General features: G+C 46.5%; 1 protein-coding gene across 2 annotated transcripts in view; it reads right to left on the bottom strand.

The window, feature by feature from the left end:
* Window positions 1-20,212, bottom strand: part of DPAGT1 (dolichyl-phosphate N-acetylglucosaminephosphotransferase 1) — a 48,310-nt gene that overhangs the window by 24,449 nt on the left and 3,649 nt on the right. For both annotated transcript variants that reach the window (XM_086951289.1, XM_086951290.1), the window contains exons 2-5: window positions 10,726-10,846; window positions 10,218-10,431; window positions 9,932-10,078; window positions 7,022-7,106 (exon numbers count right to left, since the gene is read on the bottom strand). In XM_086951289.1, the coding sequence (XP_086807415.1) occupies window positions 7,022-7,106; window positions 9,932-10,078; window positions 10,218-10,431; window positions 10,726-10,846 (567 nt within the window). The remainder of the gene's footprint in view (window positions 1-7,021; window positions 7,107-9,931; window positions 10,079-10,217; window positions 10,432-10,725; window positions 10,847-20,212) is intronic.

Genomic DNA, 20,212 nt, shown 5'->3' with positions numbered 1-20,212 from the left:
AAGAACAATTGATGGACAGAACGCAGAACAATGTCATACATTCACCCCATTACAGAGATCTGGGCCTAAATCCATCGTTTTTTTGCTCATCATGCCATTCCAGTTTAGACCCAGCCATATGCCAATCAGTCTTTACCCTGTGCCCATGGGAACAGGCCAGCCCGAACTGCCAGGCCAGGCCCTCCCTGGACTGGATACAAGCATCCTAGGACCGGTTTTGCGCTGTCAGTCCTCATCAGCCAGGATAGCTTGACTCCAGTGACATGGCTAGCACGGGACTCGCATCTGGGCATACCTGTCGCACTCGGAGTGACAAATGCAAAAAGAACAATTGATGGACAGAATGCAGAACAATGTCATACATTCACCCCAGTACAGAGATCTGGGCCTAAATCCATCGTTTTTTTGCTCACCATGCCATTCCAGGTTGGATCCAGCCATATGCAAATCAGTCTTGACCCTGCGCCCAATGGAAACAGTCCAGCCCGAACTGCCAGGTCAGGTCCTCATGGCACGGATTTGCAAGTGGTCCTACCAGATAGAAAAACAGATGCAGCAGAATGCACGGCAGTTTAGGGAAAATATGTACCCTGTACTTGGATTTGCCTGCTATGTACCCTGTACTTGGATTTGCCTGCAATGTCATCTCTTTACAGATGTCTCTGCTTAGCAACCGTTTTCAGGTTTAGCCTAAGACAGCACATGCACTTTCTCTTGAAAGCCATATCGGTTTCTAACAGCTGGCTTAGAGGCTGCCTATTGTTGAACGCTAGCTGGTTTTATTGTCACACATTTGCTTGATTCTCATTGGTCAGCTGTTGTTGGCATCCTCCCACTTTGTTTGTTGTCCCTCCCCTGGAAGGATACATTACTTGTATCCTTCCACTGCTCATTTGTTTAAGCGCTACATTTTTCTTTGTGTTTAAATACTCTGCAAAAGTGAGTGTTTTTCAGCTCTCTCGCTCATGTACTTCTTCCCATCTGTGTTCCGCCCACCCTTTCCCCTTCCCTTGTGTGTGGCTTTCCTCCACTCAGTCTCCCACCTTCCGCTGTCTGTGTTGGTTGCCCCAACCACTCTCCCGCCATCCATTGTCAGTGATGCCCCTTTCTCCCTCTGTTGTCCATATTGTCAGTCCATTAAAATTAGGTCTCCTAACTTCACCAGCCAGAAAGGTAAAGAATTTAGGTGTCCTAATGAATAATAAGCTTGTTTTGAGGGATCAAGTGAATGCCACCATTTGTCTCCTTCTACACCCTCAAGATAATGAAGAAGAGTCTTCCTTTTATGCCCCCCAACCCTACAAGAACAGCAGACACAGCCTTAGTGCTGTCAAAACTGGACTACTGCAATGGGCTTTATCTCACTATGCAACCTGCCTTACGGAAGCTCCATTGGCTTCCAATTAAACAAAGAGTGAGCTTCAAAGCCCTGTGCATTACTTATAGGGCATTGCATGATTCTGGCACGAAATTCATTAAAGACATGTTCAAATGGTATCATCCAGACAGGCTTTACCGCTCAAGTGCCGGCAAGTACATTGTTGTCCCTAAATTCAAGCATTCCTCCTGAGGTTGGATGGAGTTTTTTGGAAGGGGCCTCGAAATTGTGGAACACCCTTCCCCTGCACATTAAGTCAATGCCTGATCGTCTGTCTTTTAGAAAGGCTCTGAAAACGAGGCTTTTTAATTATCAGCTGGGCTTGCACTCGCCATATCACAGCAGTGCCTAGATGCCTCTGGGTAATTGTTTGCGCCTTATACAAGTATTTAACATAAGATAACAAAAAATGCTCTATCCTGCTCACATTGCTGGCTGCATCATAGCACTTTTCCCCCCACCTTCTCCATTGACCATGTTGAATCCGATCCTGAAATACAAGAAGCCATATAATATGGCCAGTGCTGGCTGTGAATTGGCGCCCCCCCCCCCACACCCTTTGTTGTCCTCGTTACCTCCTGCCCTGATGTTGTTGTTGAAAATATTTGTAAAGCGCGCTGTGACCAAGCGGTTTCCTGGCGCTGGGGGATTGATAGTATCAGATGGAAGAGGCGGCCAGGGAATTACGGGTTTGTGTAGGCTTGGGTCAACAGATAGGTTTTAAGCGCCTTACGAAAATGCAGGTAGGCAGTGATGGACCTGATGGTGGGTGGAAGGCTGTTCCAGAAGCGGGGGGCAAGAATGGAAAATCTAGTGCCACCGGTTCTGGATTTGCGGAAGCGGGGGACACCGAGGAGAGCCTGACTGGAAGAACGAAGATTACGACAAGGGTGGTAATGGGTAATCATGGAATTAATGAAAGCAGGAGCAGTGCGGGCCCGGGCCATGAAAACTAGGCATCCCATCTTGAAGAGAGTTCTCTGCAGGATGGGAAGCCAATGAAGGGATTTGAGGAGGGAGGTGGTATGGTGGGACCTGGGGAGCCGATGGATAAGGCGGGCGGCCTGGTTCTGGATGGTCTGAAGGCACCGGAGCTCATAGGCAGGAATGCCCACAAACAGACAGTTCCCGTAGTCCAACCGGGAGAGAATCATGGCCAAAACAATGAATTTAAGGGCATCAGTGGAAAAGAAACAGGCAATTTTTCGGATAATCCTGAGGGAAAGAAAACAAGATGAAACTACAGAGCTAACCTGAGGGCGCATGGAGAGGTCCTGACTGATTTTGATGCCCAAGGTTCTGACTGTCACCGAAGGAACCGGTGGGGGGCCGAAGATGGAAGGCCAAAAGGCAGGAGTCCAAGGGCTGGTGGCCCACCAGTCAGGACCAACTCCGTTTTGTCCAGGTTGAGCTTGAGATGGTTTTGATTCATCCAGTCAGAAATAAAAATAAGTACGGATTGGAATTTAAGAAGAGAATCAGGGGCAGGGGAAAAATAAAAAACAAGCTGAAGATCGTCTGCGTAGTTGTACACAGAGACCTCCATGTTGAGCAGAGAAATGATGAGGGGATAAATATAAAGATTAAAAAGAAAAGGGGAAAGGGAGGAACCTTGGGGAACTCCACAAGGCACGGGACGGGGAGGGGCAGAAAAACCAAGGAGACGGACGGCCTGTGTCCTACCCTGGAGGAATGAGGAGAGCCAAGAAAGGGCGGTGCCCTGGATGCCCGCTGCCCTGACACAGTCGAGAAGGATGGAATGGTCGACCGTGTCAAAGGCAGCGGACAAATCAAGGAGCACCAATGCCTGAGGGGAGTTGGAATCAGCCTTGCTCTTCAACTCATCGAGAACAGAAATGACCACCGATTCGGTTGAGTGGACCGGGCGAAAGCCAGCTTGGTGGGAGGCTAAGAGATGATTTTTCTCTAAATAGGTCGACAGGCATGAGGTGATGTGACTCTCCAGAATCTTACTAAGGTAGGGGAGGAGGGAAATGGGTCTAAAATTAGCAGGAAGGGTAGGGTCGGAACCTGTTTTTTTAAAAATAGGGATGACTGCCGCTGATTTAAACAAGGAAGGAACTATACCTTGGGAAATGGATGCATTGAGGAGGGATAGGGGGGGTGGTCAGGACAGCCAGAGAACAGCTCCCTTAATATACGAGCCGGACCACAGTCAGCGGGGGAGCCTGACTTGACCTTCCCGAACAGAACGAGGAAGGATTCCTTCGAGATGAGAGGAAAATTGTCAAGGGAGGAAAGCAAAGGGGGAAGGGGAGCAGCGGGAAGGAGAGAAGATGGGGGGGGGATGTTCAGTTTAATATTAACAATCTTCTCAAGAAAAAAATCGTTCAGGGAGAGGCAAAGAGATTGGGAGGGGACGGGATTAAGATTAACGCTGCCGGATGCAGCCAGGTTGTGGACAATGGAGAAGATCTCCTTGGATTTGTTAGCTGCTGATAAAATTTTACCCGAGAAGTATTCCAACTTAGCTGAGAGAATAGCTTTCTTGTCGTTTTTAAGAAGAGATCTGTATCGGTCCCTCAAAAGGGGGCAGTAGTTGCGCCTCCACTGGTGCTCTGACTGACGGAGCGCCAGTTTGAGGGCTTTAAGATCACTAGAAAACCATTTGTTGGCTTCGTGGAGGCGACAAGCCCTGACCCTTCGGAGGGGGGCGAGCAGGTCACAAGAAGAGGACAGCCAGAAATCAATAGCGTCGACTTGGGAGTCAAGAAGAAGGTCAAATAGATTGGGCAAAGAGGTCACCAGGGAAGAGTGAAGAGTGTTAAAATCCCCCCGGTTCCAATTCCGTGCTAAGATGTTCTTAGGCAGAGGAGGCCTGTCGGTGACTGAGAGATCAATAGAAAAAGAGATGATCGAATGATCCGACCAGGAGCAGGGGAGAATGATAGTGGGAGATATGGTTCGACCAACCGACCATATCTGATCAAGAATATGGCCGTGGACATGGGTAGGGGCATGAATGTGGGAGGTGAAATTAAGACAGCGGAGAGTATCGGAGAAGTCTTTGGAGGTCTGGTCTTCCCTGGGATCACCGGGCCAGTAGTTAAAGTCACCCAGTAGGAGAACAGACGAATTATTGATAGCAAGAGTGGCCAGCAGGTCTTGTAGGGTGGGCACAAAGTGAGACATGGTTTGGGGAGGTCGGTATAGAAGAACTATGGTGAGGGGGGCTAAAATATTCGTTGAGCGGGCGATTAAGAAGTCCACATTAGGTATAGGAGGATAGGCCATGGGTTGGAACTGGAGGTGAGAACGGATAATCATGGCCACACCTCCACCAATTTTCCCATCAGGTCGATCTGCCCGGAGGGCATAGTAGGAAGCAGGTAGAGCGGATAGGACGTTGGGCCCTCGGGCCCTCCCTCCTATTAGCATAAAAAAAACTCAACAACGCAGCCTTTGCTGGCTGCGCCATAGTGCTCTTTCTTTTTACAAATTCAGCCATGCTGCACAGCAGCAGTGTGGCTGTACAACATGGCTAGAAAACAAGCATTGGAAAAGCCTATAGGTTTGCCAATGCTTGTTTCAGGGTTGGTGAACAGAGCCGAGCAGGGCCATGTCACCTGTACTGCTGCCATCTATAAATCATTAGGCACCTCGGGTACCATGTTTACCATCATCTCCCGCTCAGGGATAGTTCATAGTGTTACTTCCACTGGGTGTGCCATACTCCTCCTTTTCGGGTCTCGCCCAGTTAGCGGTCTGTTGTCCTTTTCTCCCAGAGACCTGCATATGTGGACAATGTATCCTTTGGCCAATACTCTTAAGAATAATGGAGATGTTAAGAAAACAACAGACCTGCCAGAGAAGTTCTTGCGGAGTACAAGGAGGGTCTTTACAAAGGGCCCCTTTGAAACCCAGCACACATGCACCTCCGTTATATATTAATTAATGTTTAATATGCACTGATGTAATGCAAATCACATTTATGAGAACTATCCAAATAACAAATACCTTAGAAATAAGAAATGTTATGAGAATGAAAAGAATGTACACACCAACTAATTCCCTTATTTTTCCTTGGCCTGTTTCCCCTAGGTTTCCTTTGGCATCTTATTGTTCTGCTGCTTACTGGCATAGCCATGTGCTACCCTCCTGCATACCTGCAGCAGACCGGAAGGACTTCAGAGTAGAGTCACTTTGGGCAGCATCCCTTTCTGCATCTTATCTCATCTCACTCACTCCTCATTAATGAAGGAGAAGGTCTATGCACCCTAAGCCACTGTAACCCTACGAAGGTAGAGGGGCGCCTTCCAGAACCCGAATATCAACATTTGTCAGACACAATGGTTTCATTGATCGAAAATGAAATGTTGGTACTTATTGATAGCAAGGCTGGTAATATGGAACCTGGAGACCTTGTAAGGAATCATTGCAAGGAAGGTTTCACCTTCATGCTGCAGTGAATGATCAGTGTTGAATCAAACGGCATGTTACAATGTGGACACAGAACTCTGCAATATTCTGGACAAGCACATCAGACTAGTGCCAAGTGAACACAAACTGTGTTCATATATTTGAAACCCACGGAGGGCATGGGCATTACACATAGAGCTAAACTGTACGGGGCATGAAAACACACCTTTCAGGGTTTCCATATCTCAAGCTGAAGGAATGTAGAAGATGGGGCTAGATCAAAGACCTGGGAGAAACATACTGTGGAAACCATGCATACTCCAGTGTTTAAAGTCATCGCTTTTGGAGCCACAATCAAGTGGCACGCCGTGGCTCTCATCAACTGGCAGAGTGTGGACTGGGAAAGCAAGGGTAGCTTTAGATGAGTATTTCAAAGCTATTTGCTAGAGGGTAAATAATCACTGTTTCTTAATTAAAATACATGCCTTTGGAATTCAACATTCTTATTGGTTTGTCTGGTATTTAGCCACTGTAGCCATCAAGAGTAATACTAACTGACCTCGCAATTCAGGAAGCAATCAGGATGCAGCCTGGATAAAGAATAAGGATCAGAAATCAGGAACCAATGGTGATGCGGCCTGAACAGTACTTGCTGACATCACATTTCAGGAGCCAGTTGGCATGTGTCCTGAAACCTGTTTGCTGACATCACTATGTATTAACCGGACATCCCTGTCATAGGACAAATGCATAATAAATTACCAAACGGGCAGTTGTAATAGAGGGCACTACTACAGATTCTTTAAATGAGTCTCCCCCTCAGGTAGCACACTTGATCTGTGGGAGTAGGATTATGCATCAAAAACAATGTTACTAAGGCATGTGTAGCCGGTTGCTCGAAGCATCTGCAGTTATCTGACAGAAGGTTTGAAGCACACCCGGAAGTGGATTTCAAGTGCACTTTGGACATTCCATTGCCGCTCTATGCAAACCAGTCTCTTATTTACTGAAAGATTACTATAGTGCTGAGCCCTCACATCACAGCCGACGTTGGCATTATTACACATGCGTAAAGGTTGTGTAGCAATGAATGTGCACACCTCATGTTTTAAGCTTGCAAAAAAACTTCCTCTGCCTTCCCTTGGTCTGGTCCCCACAGGCTATTGGAAAGCTTGTCAAACAGAGTACAGAATTCCCTCCGCTCCCAACGAGTCGACATTACTACAGGCTGGCACGGTTATCGAAGTAATCCGGCAACCTCACCAGTTGTGGTAGAGCAGGCCCAGGGTTGTGAAGAAGAATGGCATCATGAAGTACAGGGAGAACAGGTGGTCGTCGCGGTAATCCCCTGCAGGAAGGGAAGAGCACAGCAAGAGTACCATCAAGATGCGAACCAGTACCATAGGACATGTATATTACTCTTGACTGACTGCAGTGCCAACTCACTGCGCCTTGAAATCTGTACCTGCCCCCAAAGCAAAATAATATGTGGGAACCTCCATCCCCGCCCCCAACCTAATGTGTGCATCAGGACCCAACTGGGACGGGTAATGGTGTAGCCACTCATGCCATGCCATGTTTTTACAGCTGACTTCCTTGTTATCACACATGGTACAGCGAACACACTGCTACATTTGGGGATCTTATTCTGAATCATTCCACTGCTCCAAACCCAAGGAACATCTCACCAATGATGACAAATGGGAGAGCCTGAGAAGTGAGAAACACTCTTGCTGCCTGATGTCTTTGGTCTCGGAGTGATGCAATACCCTGGTACCCCAACAGTTAACGCCATCTTAACAGACATCCCCCAACGGACACAACATACAACTGATGCATGCAACCACCACACTTCAGGGAGCTGGGGGTATGACAGAATTCTCCACACCGCCCCACAACGGCAGGAATCAATGCATAGATGAGGCACGGGATTCGAACACTTTACACAGACGCACAGTTGCATCTCTTCCAGGGGATCCTTATTAATAGTCGCAAGCAATGAGTAGTCCTATTCAAAGCAGGATCTAAGACCACATTTTACAAAATCGTGCTTTTCCAAAACTTTGAGATAAGCCATTTCTTAAAAGTAAAAACATAATTTAGGAAGCCTATCTAGTCTCTTTTCTCCAAATTCCATTTTAGTGAAAAATGCAGCCAATTCCGAAACTAAAGAAGCACTTGAGTCAAACTAGTTACCTGTAAAACTTTTTCACAAATCCTTTTAAAAGAAAAATGACGATACATGGGTCATTTTAGCTAGACAGACAAGTCATTAAAAGGTGCAAAAAACTAACACCGCACCTTTAAGAGAACACTTTTCTCCAGGATCCCACTCCCTATCAATGGTAGATACACCAGGTTTTTTTTCCGGCTCATTATGTAAGGATCCCAGAGCACATAACTTAGCCTTATAGTCAATTTTATGTTACCAACACCTTTCCAAACCTTAAGACCTTGTCAACATTCAACATGGTTGGCGTTTTTCTATGCTTTACAAACATTTCCTATCAGCAAAATCTTTTTTCTACTTTTAAGGCGTGTTATTTTGAGAAAAGAATATTTCATTGGATAGGCAAGATTATTGTGCGATTGCAGATCATTGAGTGTTTGAAGCATTATACCAAACGTGACAACTGTAAGCACTTTCTGACTTTCTCAATAAAAGATTTGAAAGAAATTGACAGCCTAGCTCCATGGTCGAAGAGGAGAGAAGCGAACAAGAAGAGCCTCTGAAAGATCACAAAAGCCTGGAGAGGAGCCTTCCTCTACTTCCGCTGGCATAGGGATTATTGAGGACTCCTGCAGAGGAAGGCCCAAGAGCAAAGAGTCTCTGGATGAACTGCGTCATTCCCGTTTAACATCGAGGTTGATGACAGGTACAGTGGCAACATGCTCAATGTTAAGATTTGGCGCACCATCGTGAAGGCTCATTCAAAATAGAACAGAGACCCTGAAATACTTTATGGGCGGGAACCAGGGAAAGAGACCATATAAACTACAAAGAAACTACCCTGCACAGAAGTGCTAAAAAAGTGGAATATTTCACCTTAATCTGGGATAGTCATTCCCCATACTTGACCAAGCTATCCATACGAACACAATGCACTAATATAGATTTATGTGCATTTAATACAAAAATATACCAAAATACATGACTTTTTTTATAGCTATAGTATCAACTTAGGACTAAAAAAAATAAAAAAAATCCAACACAATATTAAATTAAAAACGTACAACTGTATTCAAAGTCCCCCCCTATGTTTTTGATACTACATCAGGCCTTACACTGGACTTATGCGAGCATCCAAGATGCATCCTGGATATGACCTGCAGCCACATCACAAAGAGACACATATCACTCACTCTCTGTGCAGTCAAATGGGATAAAATTAGACCTCCCCATTTGTCCTTACTAACTGACCCATCGAACCCCTGCAGGAGGAGAGGGGCCACAGAAGGGACTGCTCTACTATAGGCTTCACCTTATATTCTTTGCAGTGGAAAATCAGCGAGTAGAATATTTAAATCATGAAGGATTTTGAGGAGAAATAAGGGGAGTGGGGATGTCAGGTTTCTTAGGTACCTGCTGAACCTTGAGGTGTGCTAGAAAGGAAGAGCTCAACGAGGAAGAGGGACAGTAGGAAAGAGTAAAAGAGGAGAAGCAGAATTCAAAGAGGGAGAGGGAAAAAAGGAAATAAAGAGTTAATGGATGAATGAATGAATGAATGAATGAATGAGAGGGAGAGGGAACTTTTTCCTCAGATGGCACTGAGACAGTCCCGAGGACACCCACACAAGTTTAAATTAACTCCAGTCAGAGTACAAATACCACTCTGGAACAGTGTAATGAAATAAAATTATATTCCATGCTCCAGCTACATACCTGTATTCCACAACTAACTCTCAAATGCCCAAGTTGGAAAGCTCCTGTTCCAATAAAACAAGCTCCCGCTCCAAAATGAAGAACCCTCATTTAAAAGACCAAAGCCAAATTACACTATACAACCTATCAACACTCATAGATTGTGTGTTTGCTGCCTCTTAATAGGGATCAGTAAGCAAAGTGTAGCCTCATGATTATATGTGTAGCTATGTCACACTGTGAACAACTTAAATGCAGACAGGATACTTCACATGTTTCCTTTAAATAAAGTTAGGTAAATACTTTCTTACCATTCAGCTCAACAATATTAAATATGATGATTGAACCAGCAATGATCAGCGACTGTCCAGCCTCGATTCCATTGATCCCAGCAAGTATGTTGATTGCATTGGTGCAGAATACGGCCAGCATACCCATGTACACATAGTACAGAATACCTGGAGAGAAGACATGGTGTTGATCCTTCTGCAACAAATATGTGTGACAGATACAGGATTCTACCTTGGCACTTTTGTTTTCAATCGACAGTCAGAAACCCATTCATGCAGCTGGGAGGTTCGGCGGCAAAACACTTACCCAAGTCCAGATGCATGCCTAGCAGCAACCGGAATGGTTTGGGTACCACAATAGTGGTGTTGCCAAAGTTTGTGAAGTAGACCATTAACAAGGGCAGTGAGGCCATAGTGGGGAGGAGCAGCTTGTGGCGCCATCGGAGATTCAAGACATCATCAGCGAAGCCCAGGAAGATCATACAGCAGATGGCAAGGAGTGAACCGATAAGAGCCACAAACTACATAGAGAAGTAAAATAAAAATAAAAAGATCAAGAAGGGATCTACGAACCACAAGGAGAAGAAGACTTAATAGAACAGTGTCAAAGTGCAGAAATTAAATACATTAAAAAAAGAACAATGTTGCAAAAAATTGCCCCAAGTTGCAAATAACCAATGAAAGCCACATTCAGCAACGAAAAAAAAAACCAACTAAATGGCCCTGTTTCTAGTCCAGCCTATCCACAAACCACTAGCACGTGGAATATCCCTGTCCAAGTTCCATCAGTGGCAGGTTTTCAGGCTTGTACTCACCTCATGATGTGGGAAAACTGTGCACTGCTCTTCCACAAAGCAGCTCAGGAAGGGGACTGGGATGAAGCAGAAGAGAATGATGAGAAACACAGCCCCGCTGATGACTCCCTGCGACTCCGGGCTGTGAGGATTCAAACATGATTCAGTATCATTGACAAGGATCTGTATTAATGCTTGGTCCTGTACAACTCTTAGTGTGATAAGACACTTTCACATGGACATATACATTCAAATTAACTATATTTAAAAGCTTTTGCAGCAGACATAGTGCTAGACCTCAACACAGTGACTCTGCAGTAAAGTAATAATCTGTGTTTTGTTAACAGGACAACAACAATAATATCAATAAGATCAAGAGAAGGCAGTCATTCTTCAGGGGATTATGCACATTTGATAAAAGGATGGCTGATCGGTCACCACTTTAAACGTGTTTAAATGCCATTAGAAATAATTTAGAAACATTAAAAAATAATTATTTTTTCTAAATTATTTGTATCCATCCATTCTCTTATGCCTGCCTGGCACAGCTAGCCACGTTGTCCTCACTTTTTAACAAACACTTGGGTAAATTAAAAACAAAAATGTTTTTATTAGGAGCAAGTGTGGCTTTCAATTGTTTAATTGACTATATGTACCCCAGATATTGTGTTAAAATATAGTAAGGTGAAAACTAAAGTGTGAAATATATTGCAGAAATATAGTATGATTATTGTTCACTTTAAAGGAGGAAAAAACATGGGGAAACAAATATTAGATCGCAATAAATTACTGGTCGAAATACCAAAACAAAGTATTTTGTTAAAAATAATGTCCCCATCACATCTTCTCTGCATTATGTCTTGAAAGAAAGCAGACAGCAGTTTGCAAGGATTATGCTTTTGTGTTGCTTCATGTTGAATCATCCGCTGCGAACATTCTTTTCCCATTTTCAAACACATTTTTAACAGCACCCACAACATTTTAACCGCCTGGTTTTCTTGCACTTCATTACTTGTGACTTTGTTTTGTTACACAATGTTACTTTGGCTGATTTAACTATAGCCGTATTTTGTTCCTCACCACATTTTATACCAAGGTGCTCATCTAACATAAGGGGTAAAGAGGGTGGGAGTACAATCCTTCACATGCCAGCACTTAGTTCCCACAATGCATCATGGTAAATGCAGTGCATGATAACACTTACTTCAGTGACAGTCTTTAGTTTTTCACCCTTGTTGGTGCAGCCACTGCTGTGTAGCTCTAAACACTTGTTTCAGGATAGTTTTCCATCTTCAGTAGAGAGCCACCCATTCTTCTGTTTGAAAAGGGTCCCTGGAGCTAAAGAGCTGATGAGCTCTGGTTGATGCACCCCAGCCCAGTGAGTTGAACAAATACCTGAGAAGACTTTGGGCAGAATTTCCAGCACCCCAATGTGTTGCTTTCTATTGAAGAAGGACGACTGTTCTGAAACATGTGTCTAGAGATACACAGCACTGGCTGCAACAACAAGGGTGAAAAACTAAAGATTGTCACTAAAGTCAGTGTTATTCTGCATTACATTTATCATGATGCATTTGGGCGAACAGAGTGCTGGGATGTGAAGCAATGTGCTCCCACCCTCTTTGTTTAAAAAGGATCCCTTGAGCTAATAAGCGGACTAGCTCTGGCTGATGCACCTGTGCCCAGTGAGTCGTGCAGAGACCTTAGAAGACTTTGGGCAGCATTTCCAGCACCCCCAAAAGAATGTGTGGCTCTCTATTGAAGAAAGACACTGGTAGCTAGCAACCGACTGGTTAGAAACACTTGTCTTAGATACTAGAAATCGAGAAACTAGTGACCTAATGAGGTTACTGGTTCTTAGCCCGAGTCAGGGTAGCCTGACCTACGAACTAGGAAAAACAACAAGGAATGAATGAGTTAAACTCAGCCACTGCTGATTGCTCTGGGTCGCATTCCATATCACCAGTTTCGTCCACAGTGCCTTTCTACACAGAGATCTTCTTTATGCAAATTAATCTTGGTCCTGCTCCAATAGAAACAGCGCAGCCAGAACTGCCAGGCTCGTTCCCCTCCAGATGGGAACATAAACAACTTCAGACCGGTTTAGACCCACTTAGGTCTCAGCTTCAGTCATATGGCACAGTGAACATGGGACCCACGTCTGGACATACCTGTTGACCTTCCGCAAAAATAACAAGGTGATTAAATTATGACCCTATCTTAAGTAGAGAAGTTCATTCAGTGACTATGTACTAGTCTTATGAGGATTTTCGTTGCCTATGATCTCACCTACAAAAGCAAGAATTTCAAGAGAACTCTAGGGTATGTGGTACTATGGTTCTGGGTCAGGATAGCAAAGAAAATGGTACATTTGTCAACTACACTTCTAATGGCAAGAAAATACCAACTGTACGGAGATCACATTTGTACGAGTTACCCTGATGCTACTTTTCAGTTTGTTTTTTCCTTCTTATGACATCATAACTAGGCACAATCACAGCCAATGTGGATGTGGTTTTGTAATGTGGCCAGTACAATCACCAGACTAATTTTAAGGTCTTTTTTTCCATGCAAAGTAGGGTAGGGAGACAAAGGGTCGTCCTGTTTCCTGGACCCTCTGTTGTTGAAGTCCTCGCCTTTTACTTACCAAACCTGGAGTCGCTGTAAGCACTGAAAAAGTTAGCGGAATACAGCTCTTCTAACTGCCACAGCGGGCGGTGCTATGGGGATGTCCAGGGACAGGATACCAGCTTCTGCAGACTGCACATTCTTTAGATCTCAGCTCTATCAAGTGTCAGGAACTGGGGAGGCTCCGAGTCAAGACCTTGCCTCCAACTGGTGTTGCTCTGTTCCCTTGGAAGGCACATAGCGAGGGCCCTGGCCCTCATTGTTGTTGTGCAAACGCTATGGCCATAGGCAGGTTATAAGACAGTGTACCTACTCAAGCGTCACAGCTACTGCCACGGACTGGGTAGGTTCTGAGAGAGGACCCCAGCTCCAACTCGTGGTGTGGTCGTTTTTGAGGCTCAGAGACAGGTTCCCTACTTTAGCTTCAGTTGCGTAACAATAACCCCTGCAGCCCCCGTGGTGGCGGCGTTGGGAGGGCGAGCTCCAGGGGGCCCCTTTCGATTTTGTGCTCAGGCAGCAGCCCCTACCATGAGAACTCCTGACTGAGTCCGGAGGGTGGGGGGGCTTCAGGTACTTTGCAGGGGGGGCACTCAAGTTTCATTACGCCACTGTTTAGCTTGTGACAGAATAGTGGAGGAGGCTCAGAAGAATACTAGCTCTGGCAAGCATCAGGGTTTGTGAAGGCTCTGACAAAGGACTACAATGATAATTAGTGTTATGGCCACTAACAGATTTGGAGAGCATCGCAACTTCAGCTACTTTTAGGGACTGGAGGTGACTCAACTGGTTTCATTGTCTTTAAAAGATCAGACCAAGTGACTCAGCTCTAACTAGCGATGAGGCATGTGGAGGATCACAGAATGACCGTGACTCTTACAAATTAATGTCAGTAGTTAGGGGTCAGATAGATATTAAAAAGCAGAGGGCTCAAAGTAGAGCCGTGAAGGCCCCCTGTGAGCATTTTTTGGCCGAAAAGGCACAGTGGGGCATCCACACCTGTTGAAAGGGATCTTCCAGAAAGGATTTAACCCAATCCCAGGCGGCGCCCACAATGCCTATATTGGAAAGGCGAGCAAGAGTAGATGGTGAGGCATCGTATCGAAGGCGACAGAGAGGTCAAGTAAAATCAAGGCCGCTCTGCCGCCCGCATCCATGCACTCCCTTATCGCCTCCGCCACCTCCTCTAGCGAAGTCTCAGTACTATAGGGTGCCCGGAAACCAGACTGCGACGGATGGAGGAGGCCAGAAGACTCCACATAGGCATCAAGCAGATGAAAAACCACCTTCTCACAAACCTTTGCCAGAGCCGGCAAAAGAGATATGGGGCGATAACTGCCCAGTTTGGACGGATCGAGAGAAGGTTTCTTCAAAAGAGGTAGCAGCTTAGCCTGCTTCCAACTCCCTGGAACCACAGCGGTCTGTAAAGATAGATTAATAATCCTATTGACCTCTAGATAGACCACTTCGGCGACCCCGGCCAGCATTCTGGCCGGGCAGGGGTCAGTCGGAGACCCTGATTTGAGGAATTTAAGGATGGTCAAGATATCAGATCCAGCTGTAGGCTCAAAGTTCATAAACAGAGAGGGCCAGTAGTGGAGGTGTAGGGAGGGGAGAGAATGACCCCCGCTGCAGCGTCCTCCGGTCCCAAACTGTTTTGAATGATCTGTACCTTCTCAACAAAAAAAGTAGTCAGCTCCTGACACCATTGATCGGAAACAGGTAGGGCCATGTGTTGTGCGGCTGGTGACAAAAAGCACTCACGATAGCAAAAAACTCCTTGCTATTGTTATTAGCCTTTGCACTCCGATCAGCATAAAAGACCCTTTTTGCCTCTCTAATTGCTGCGTAGTATTCTCTCTGGGCTAAGTGGAGAGCCTTTTTAGCCTGAGGGTAATAGTGCTGCTGCCAGCAGCGTTCCAGGGGTTCGCAAGCCAATTTAAGGTCTTTAAGGGTGCCTGAATACCCTGAATACTATGGCTTGGAGGGTGTAGGTCTCGGTCGTCTAGTGGAAAGGGGGTTTTGCACCTTACCGACTCCTTGGCTAATCCAAGAGGAAAAACTATCCACTGCCTCCTCGAGATCAGAGGTATGCGCCGGGCTGGTCTCCGCAAGGACCCTGGAAAGGGCCGGAATGCCAATCTTCCGACCCAGAATGCTATTCGCCAGGGTAAAAGAGGAAGGCTGCTTCCCTATTGACCAGGAAAATTGTACCAAATGGTGATCCGACCAAGTCACCTGCAGGGGGTCGTCCACCGACAGGACAAAGTTGAAACACACCATGTCAATAATATGTCCCCCTTGATGGAAAGGTGACTTAACCCACTGAGTAAGGTGGGTCAAATCAAACAAATCCATTAGCTCCCTAGCGCCTACAGATTCTGGGCAGTTTAAATGGATATCACCCAAAAACAGGAATTTTGAGAAGCGAAGGGTATGAGAAATGATTACACCATCCAAAGCCCTCAATAAAGCACCCAGTGGGCCAGGGGGCTGGTAAAGCCGTGTCCCACACAGTGCAAAATGGGCTGACATGACGATGGAGAAATAACAGATCTAAATGTCCATCGGATAGGATTCCACATATGTCGGAGGCATGTTTAACCATAGAGCGAGCATTGATAAGAGCTGCCCTAACTCTGTTCTCATTCTCTCTGCCTAGGACCATAGCAGGCACCCTGGCATGAAAACGAAACTAACATATGGGATAGGTCCGGTGCAAGCATTGCAATACACCCCATTTCTCCCCACCACCACACCTTGCCTTGTCTAGAGCCAGCAGTTCCGATCTGCTATAATACCTTTTGCCTCCTAACTCCTCCGATGATAAACCAGCAGCATGGCTGGCGCTGGTCGCCTCCGGGGCGCAGACGGGTTTGCCTTTGGCGCCCCTTTGGCGCGCCCGCTGCGTGACCGCAGCATCCGGTTTTAAAAAGGAAGTGAGGGCTGGGGGAGGAGCAACAGCTAGAGCGCTAACTTGTCCACGGGCCCGCTCTGACAGACGGACACCGCGCAAACAAAAAGAAAACACAGGTAGCAGCAGCTAGCAAAACCTAATGAAGAACAAATATTGCCAGTATAATAAAAACACATACAATGTTTAACATTAGCAGCCAAAAAGCCTCCTGCACACCGCATTAGCCCAAAGGTAACGCTATTACCCGTGAGAGACACAGAATTGAATCCTGGTTGGAACAGTGGAGAATAGTTCGGGGCCTAACACAGGCTTGTGCAGCCCCTTCAGAGCAGGGGCCTGTGTTACAGGCTTTTGAAAAGCACACACTTCACTGCTCAGCTGGTAACTCCTTTCTAATACCACTCAAAAACAATAAATCTGTGTCATCAGGAAGTGTAAAGTGATTCCATAAATTAAAGTCAATACCGCATCCAAGCTCCCTTTACATTTGCAGATTGACCCTTGTGCACAATTACATCTCTTCCAGGTAAGCAGGCACCATGGTAAGAAGGGTTGTTTAGCTGTCTGCCCGCCTTCGGTTTCACAGCACAGAAGAATCTCTGCTTTATACTGCAGCTGAAGCATTTCAGCTCTTGGAGTTAGCTCTCCTGGAATAGTTATGTTTTCACAGAAAGCAGGGGAACTGTTTTCCTTAAACTAAAAAAGTATGGACGTGTGTTGCCCATCCGATCCCGCCCACTTCAACCACTGCACCAATATCTGTACTCATATGTAGTGCACCATCCTCTCTCTGTATGTGCATTTGTACACCACTACCCTTTTTAGGTCGAGGCTACCGTCCCACTGCGAAGCAGTGGGGGGGCGGAGCCGAAGATTTCATGACTTCAACAGTGTGGGGCTTTAACCCGCCTCTCTCTTCCATTGGCTAGCTTCGTAAATGGAGGCTAGCCATTGGAAGAGATGTGTGTCAATTACTCTTTTCCCCGGCTTGATGCGATCCGTTGGCATTTCTGTCTCTTTTTTTAAGTCCCGCCCCCCACACCCTCCCTCTCGCCGAGGTCCCAGTCTATTCCTCCTGTAATGTACCTTTTGCTACCTATACCAACACTTTGTTGCGGTGCCCGCTTCATGGGCTGTAGCTATTTACGGCGCCCGCTTCATTCTACATTGCGACGACAATGATACGCAGTTCTCAGCAAACACATCTCTTCCTTGTGAGGCACATGAGGCCAAAACCATAATTCGCCAAGAGAATTTTTTCACTGTGCGCTCTGCGCAGAACTGAGCTGCAATCCTGCCTTTGTTTGTTCCACCCCCTCCCCGGCGTCTCTCCCATTCTCGCCCAAGTCATAGGCTCATCTGTTGGTAATTTCACCCTCACAGAGTCAACAGACTTCCTGCTGCTTAAAAGCCCTTTGGGGAGGGTGACTCTGAACACACCAGATGCAGAACAGCCGTCCTTTTTTAGCTTCCATAGTTGTGTTGCCAATAATGGGATTTGTTTTAGGACTGCTGGGGGCAACGCAAATAAAGGCGGGCACATATTACAAAGCACTTCCCCCAACATGAATCAAGGCATGCTGACTTGAACAGTGGTTGCTTATCGTGCCACCAAGCTGCGGGTGGAAGCGCTAGATTAGTTACTTGCCCATCGCCTGCAGGAAAATGTCTTGGTTCTCAGACCGGACAGCGTCTGCCAGGGGGCTGCGGAACCACTGGCCTCAGCGCCCACAGCCGAGCCCTGAGCTTCCAGGCCCGAGTCTTGGTACTAGTGCCTGATTTGCGCTACCTGGCACGGGTCTTGGCACTAGCCCCCGTTTTGCGCTTCCTGGCCAGAGTCTAGGCACTAGCCGAGCCCTGCTCTTCCTGGCCCGAGTCTTGGTACTTGCCTGTGCTCAGCGCTTCCTGACCGGAGTCTTGGCACTCGGTGGGGCCGTCGTGCCTGAGAGAGGCCCGGCTGTCCCTCCCTGACCCCCGAGGCGACCAGGCTGTCCTGGTATTAAACAGACTTGCTGCGGCTTCAGAGAAGCCGCTGGGAACCATGCATGAACTCAGGAATGAAGGGCCCCACTGGCTGACACTGACAGTAGCATGCCTGAGGTGGGAAGAAAAGACCTTTATTACAAATATGTCACAAACTAAAACCACAGACAACACCCTGGCCCGTTCGCCAGGCATAAAGTGTCACTATTCTACGCTAAAGTTCACCCCGGCCCTGAAACCACCCCTGCTCACAGGAGTGACGGCCACACCCGCAGACCCCCAGGGAACCACGCCCACCTCTCTAGGGCCTACATTCACCCTCACAGCAGGGGCGTGGCTATCAGAGGTGCAGCAGGCGCAGTGACACTGGACACCAAAGGCAGGAGGGGCCTCTGAACCTCTGTGATTGCTGTACTTGACTGCCCCAGCTGTGATTGGGGTTTGAACCAGGGCCCTTTGCCCCTTCTCTCCAGACCTGGCCTGCCACTTGTTTGTTGTTGAAAACGATGACAAGTTTTGCTTTCGCTCTCTCTGCAATGCGATAAAAGTGAGGCTCTAAACATTTAGTTTTCTTCACGTTATCAGAACCCTGGTGCCAGGCTCGTCAGAAGGTGTTGCGGGCCAGAGTCAACCCACCGAAGCGGGACCTTTCCTAGGAGAGGAACCTGTTAAAAAGTTTAATAAAAATAGCTTAAAGGGAAAGTGAACACATGGCATATACAGCTTCTGGCGCCATTTTGTGATATTACCTGTGCCTGCCACCTCGTCGGTAGGAAATAGGACAGCTTTGCAGCAGCATACGTGTGGGGCCCTTCAAAACCGCAGGGCTTGGGGAATAATGCCACCTCCATCTCTGTCAAAAGCGCAGGGCCCGGGGAATAATGCCACCTCCATTTCTCTCCAAAGCAAAGGGCCTGGGGAATAATGCCACCTCCATCTCTCTCCAAAGCGCAGGGTCCGGGGAATAATGCCACCTCCATCTCCCCTCTCAAAAGCGGAGGGCCCGGGGAATAATGCCACCTCCATCTTCCTCAAAAGCGCAGGATCTATGGAATAATGAACCCTCAATCTCCCCTCAAAAGCGCAGGGCCCAGGGGAATAATGGCCCCTCTGTCTGCCCTCAAAAGCGCAGGGCCCGTGGAATAATGGCCCCTCTGTCTGCCCTCAAAAGTGCAGGGCCCGTGGAATAATGGACCCTCTATCTCCCCTCCAAAGCGCAGGGCCCGGGGAATAATGGCCCCTCTGTCTGCCCTCAAAAACGCAGTAGATCGACCTTAATAGAAGGCCTATTTTGAGGTCTGTATTTGACAGCGCAGCTCACAGAATTACTGATTGCTTACAATATACATAGAGTGGGTTTTGGGTCTACACCCCTCCTCTTTCAATCATTGGTAGTCTTCCAGCCATTGGATTCAGACCTTGTCAATCACATCCTAACACATCCCAGTGGAGTATTCATCTCTCATCTAATGCTTTTGTTTGTTTGGTATTCCCCTACCTCTTACACTGGAGTGTTTCCATTACAGGAAGACCACTTTACAACTATAACCCTCTCGGTTAGCTCATACTTGCTTCCTTCCCTTTGCCTAACTCTAATGTGCTAACACTACATGTTTTAGCACATTAAACCCTGACCTATTGGCTTTACCAATGTTTGCTTGTTATTCTTGTCCTGCGGTGATTATATGCTGTTAACTAAAACTCATTTCCCAGACCTGCTAATTGCAAAGGCTTTTTTCTATTGTTATACTTCATTAATTCAAGTGCATTTTAATGAAAGAACGTAATGAGTTGTGATCGGTACCATATGGTTTAATGAAAACAAACGTAGAGAGGTTTAAATATTCTTTTTGTGTTTTCTTTTTAATGTGCTTGCTTGATCACCATCTGAAATACCTATTGAAATTGTGAATTTCAGTCAGTGCCTGTCAAGAGAAGAGGAATAGCACACACCTCTGATGGAGGGTTCTGGGTCATTCAACT

Source organism: Lissotriton vulgaris, unplaced genomic scaffold, assembly GCF_964263255.1.
Source record: "Lissotriton vulgaris unplaced genomic scaffold, aLisVul1.2 SCAFFOLD_1083, whole genome shotgun sequence".
Classification (NCBI taxonomy): domain Eukaryota; kingdom Metazoa; phylum Chordata; class Amphibia; order Caudata; family Salamandridae; genus Lissotriton; species Lissotriton vulgaris.
This window is presented reverse-complemented; position numbering and strand designations above follow the sequence as displayed.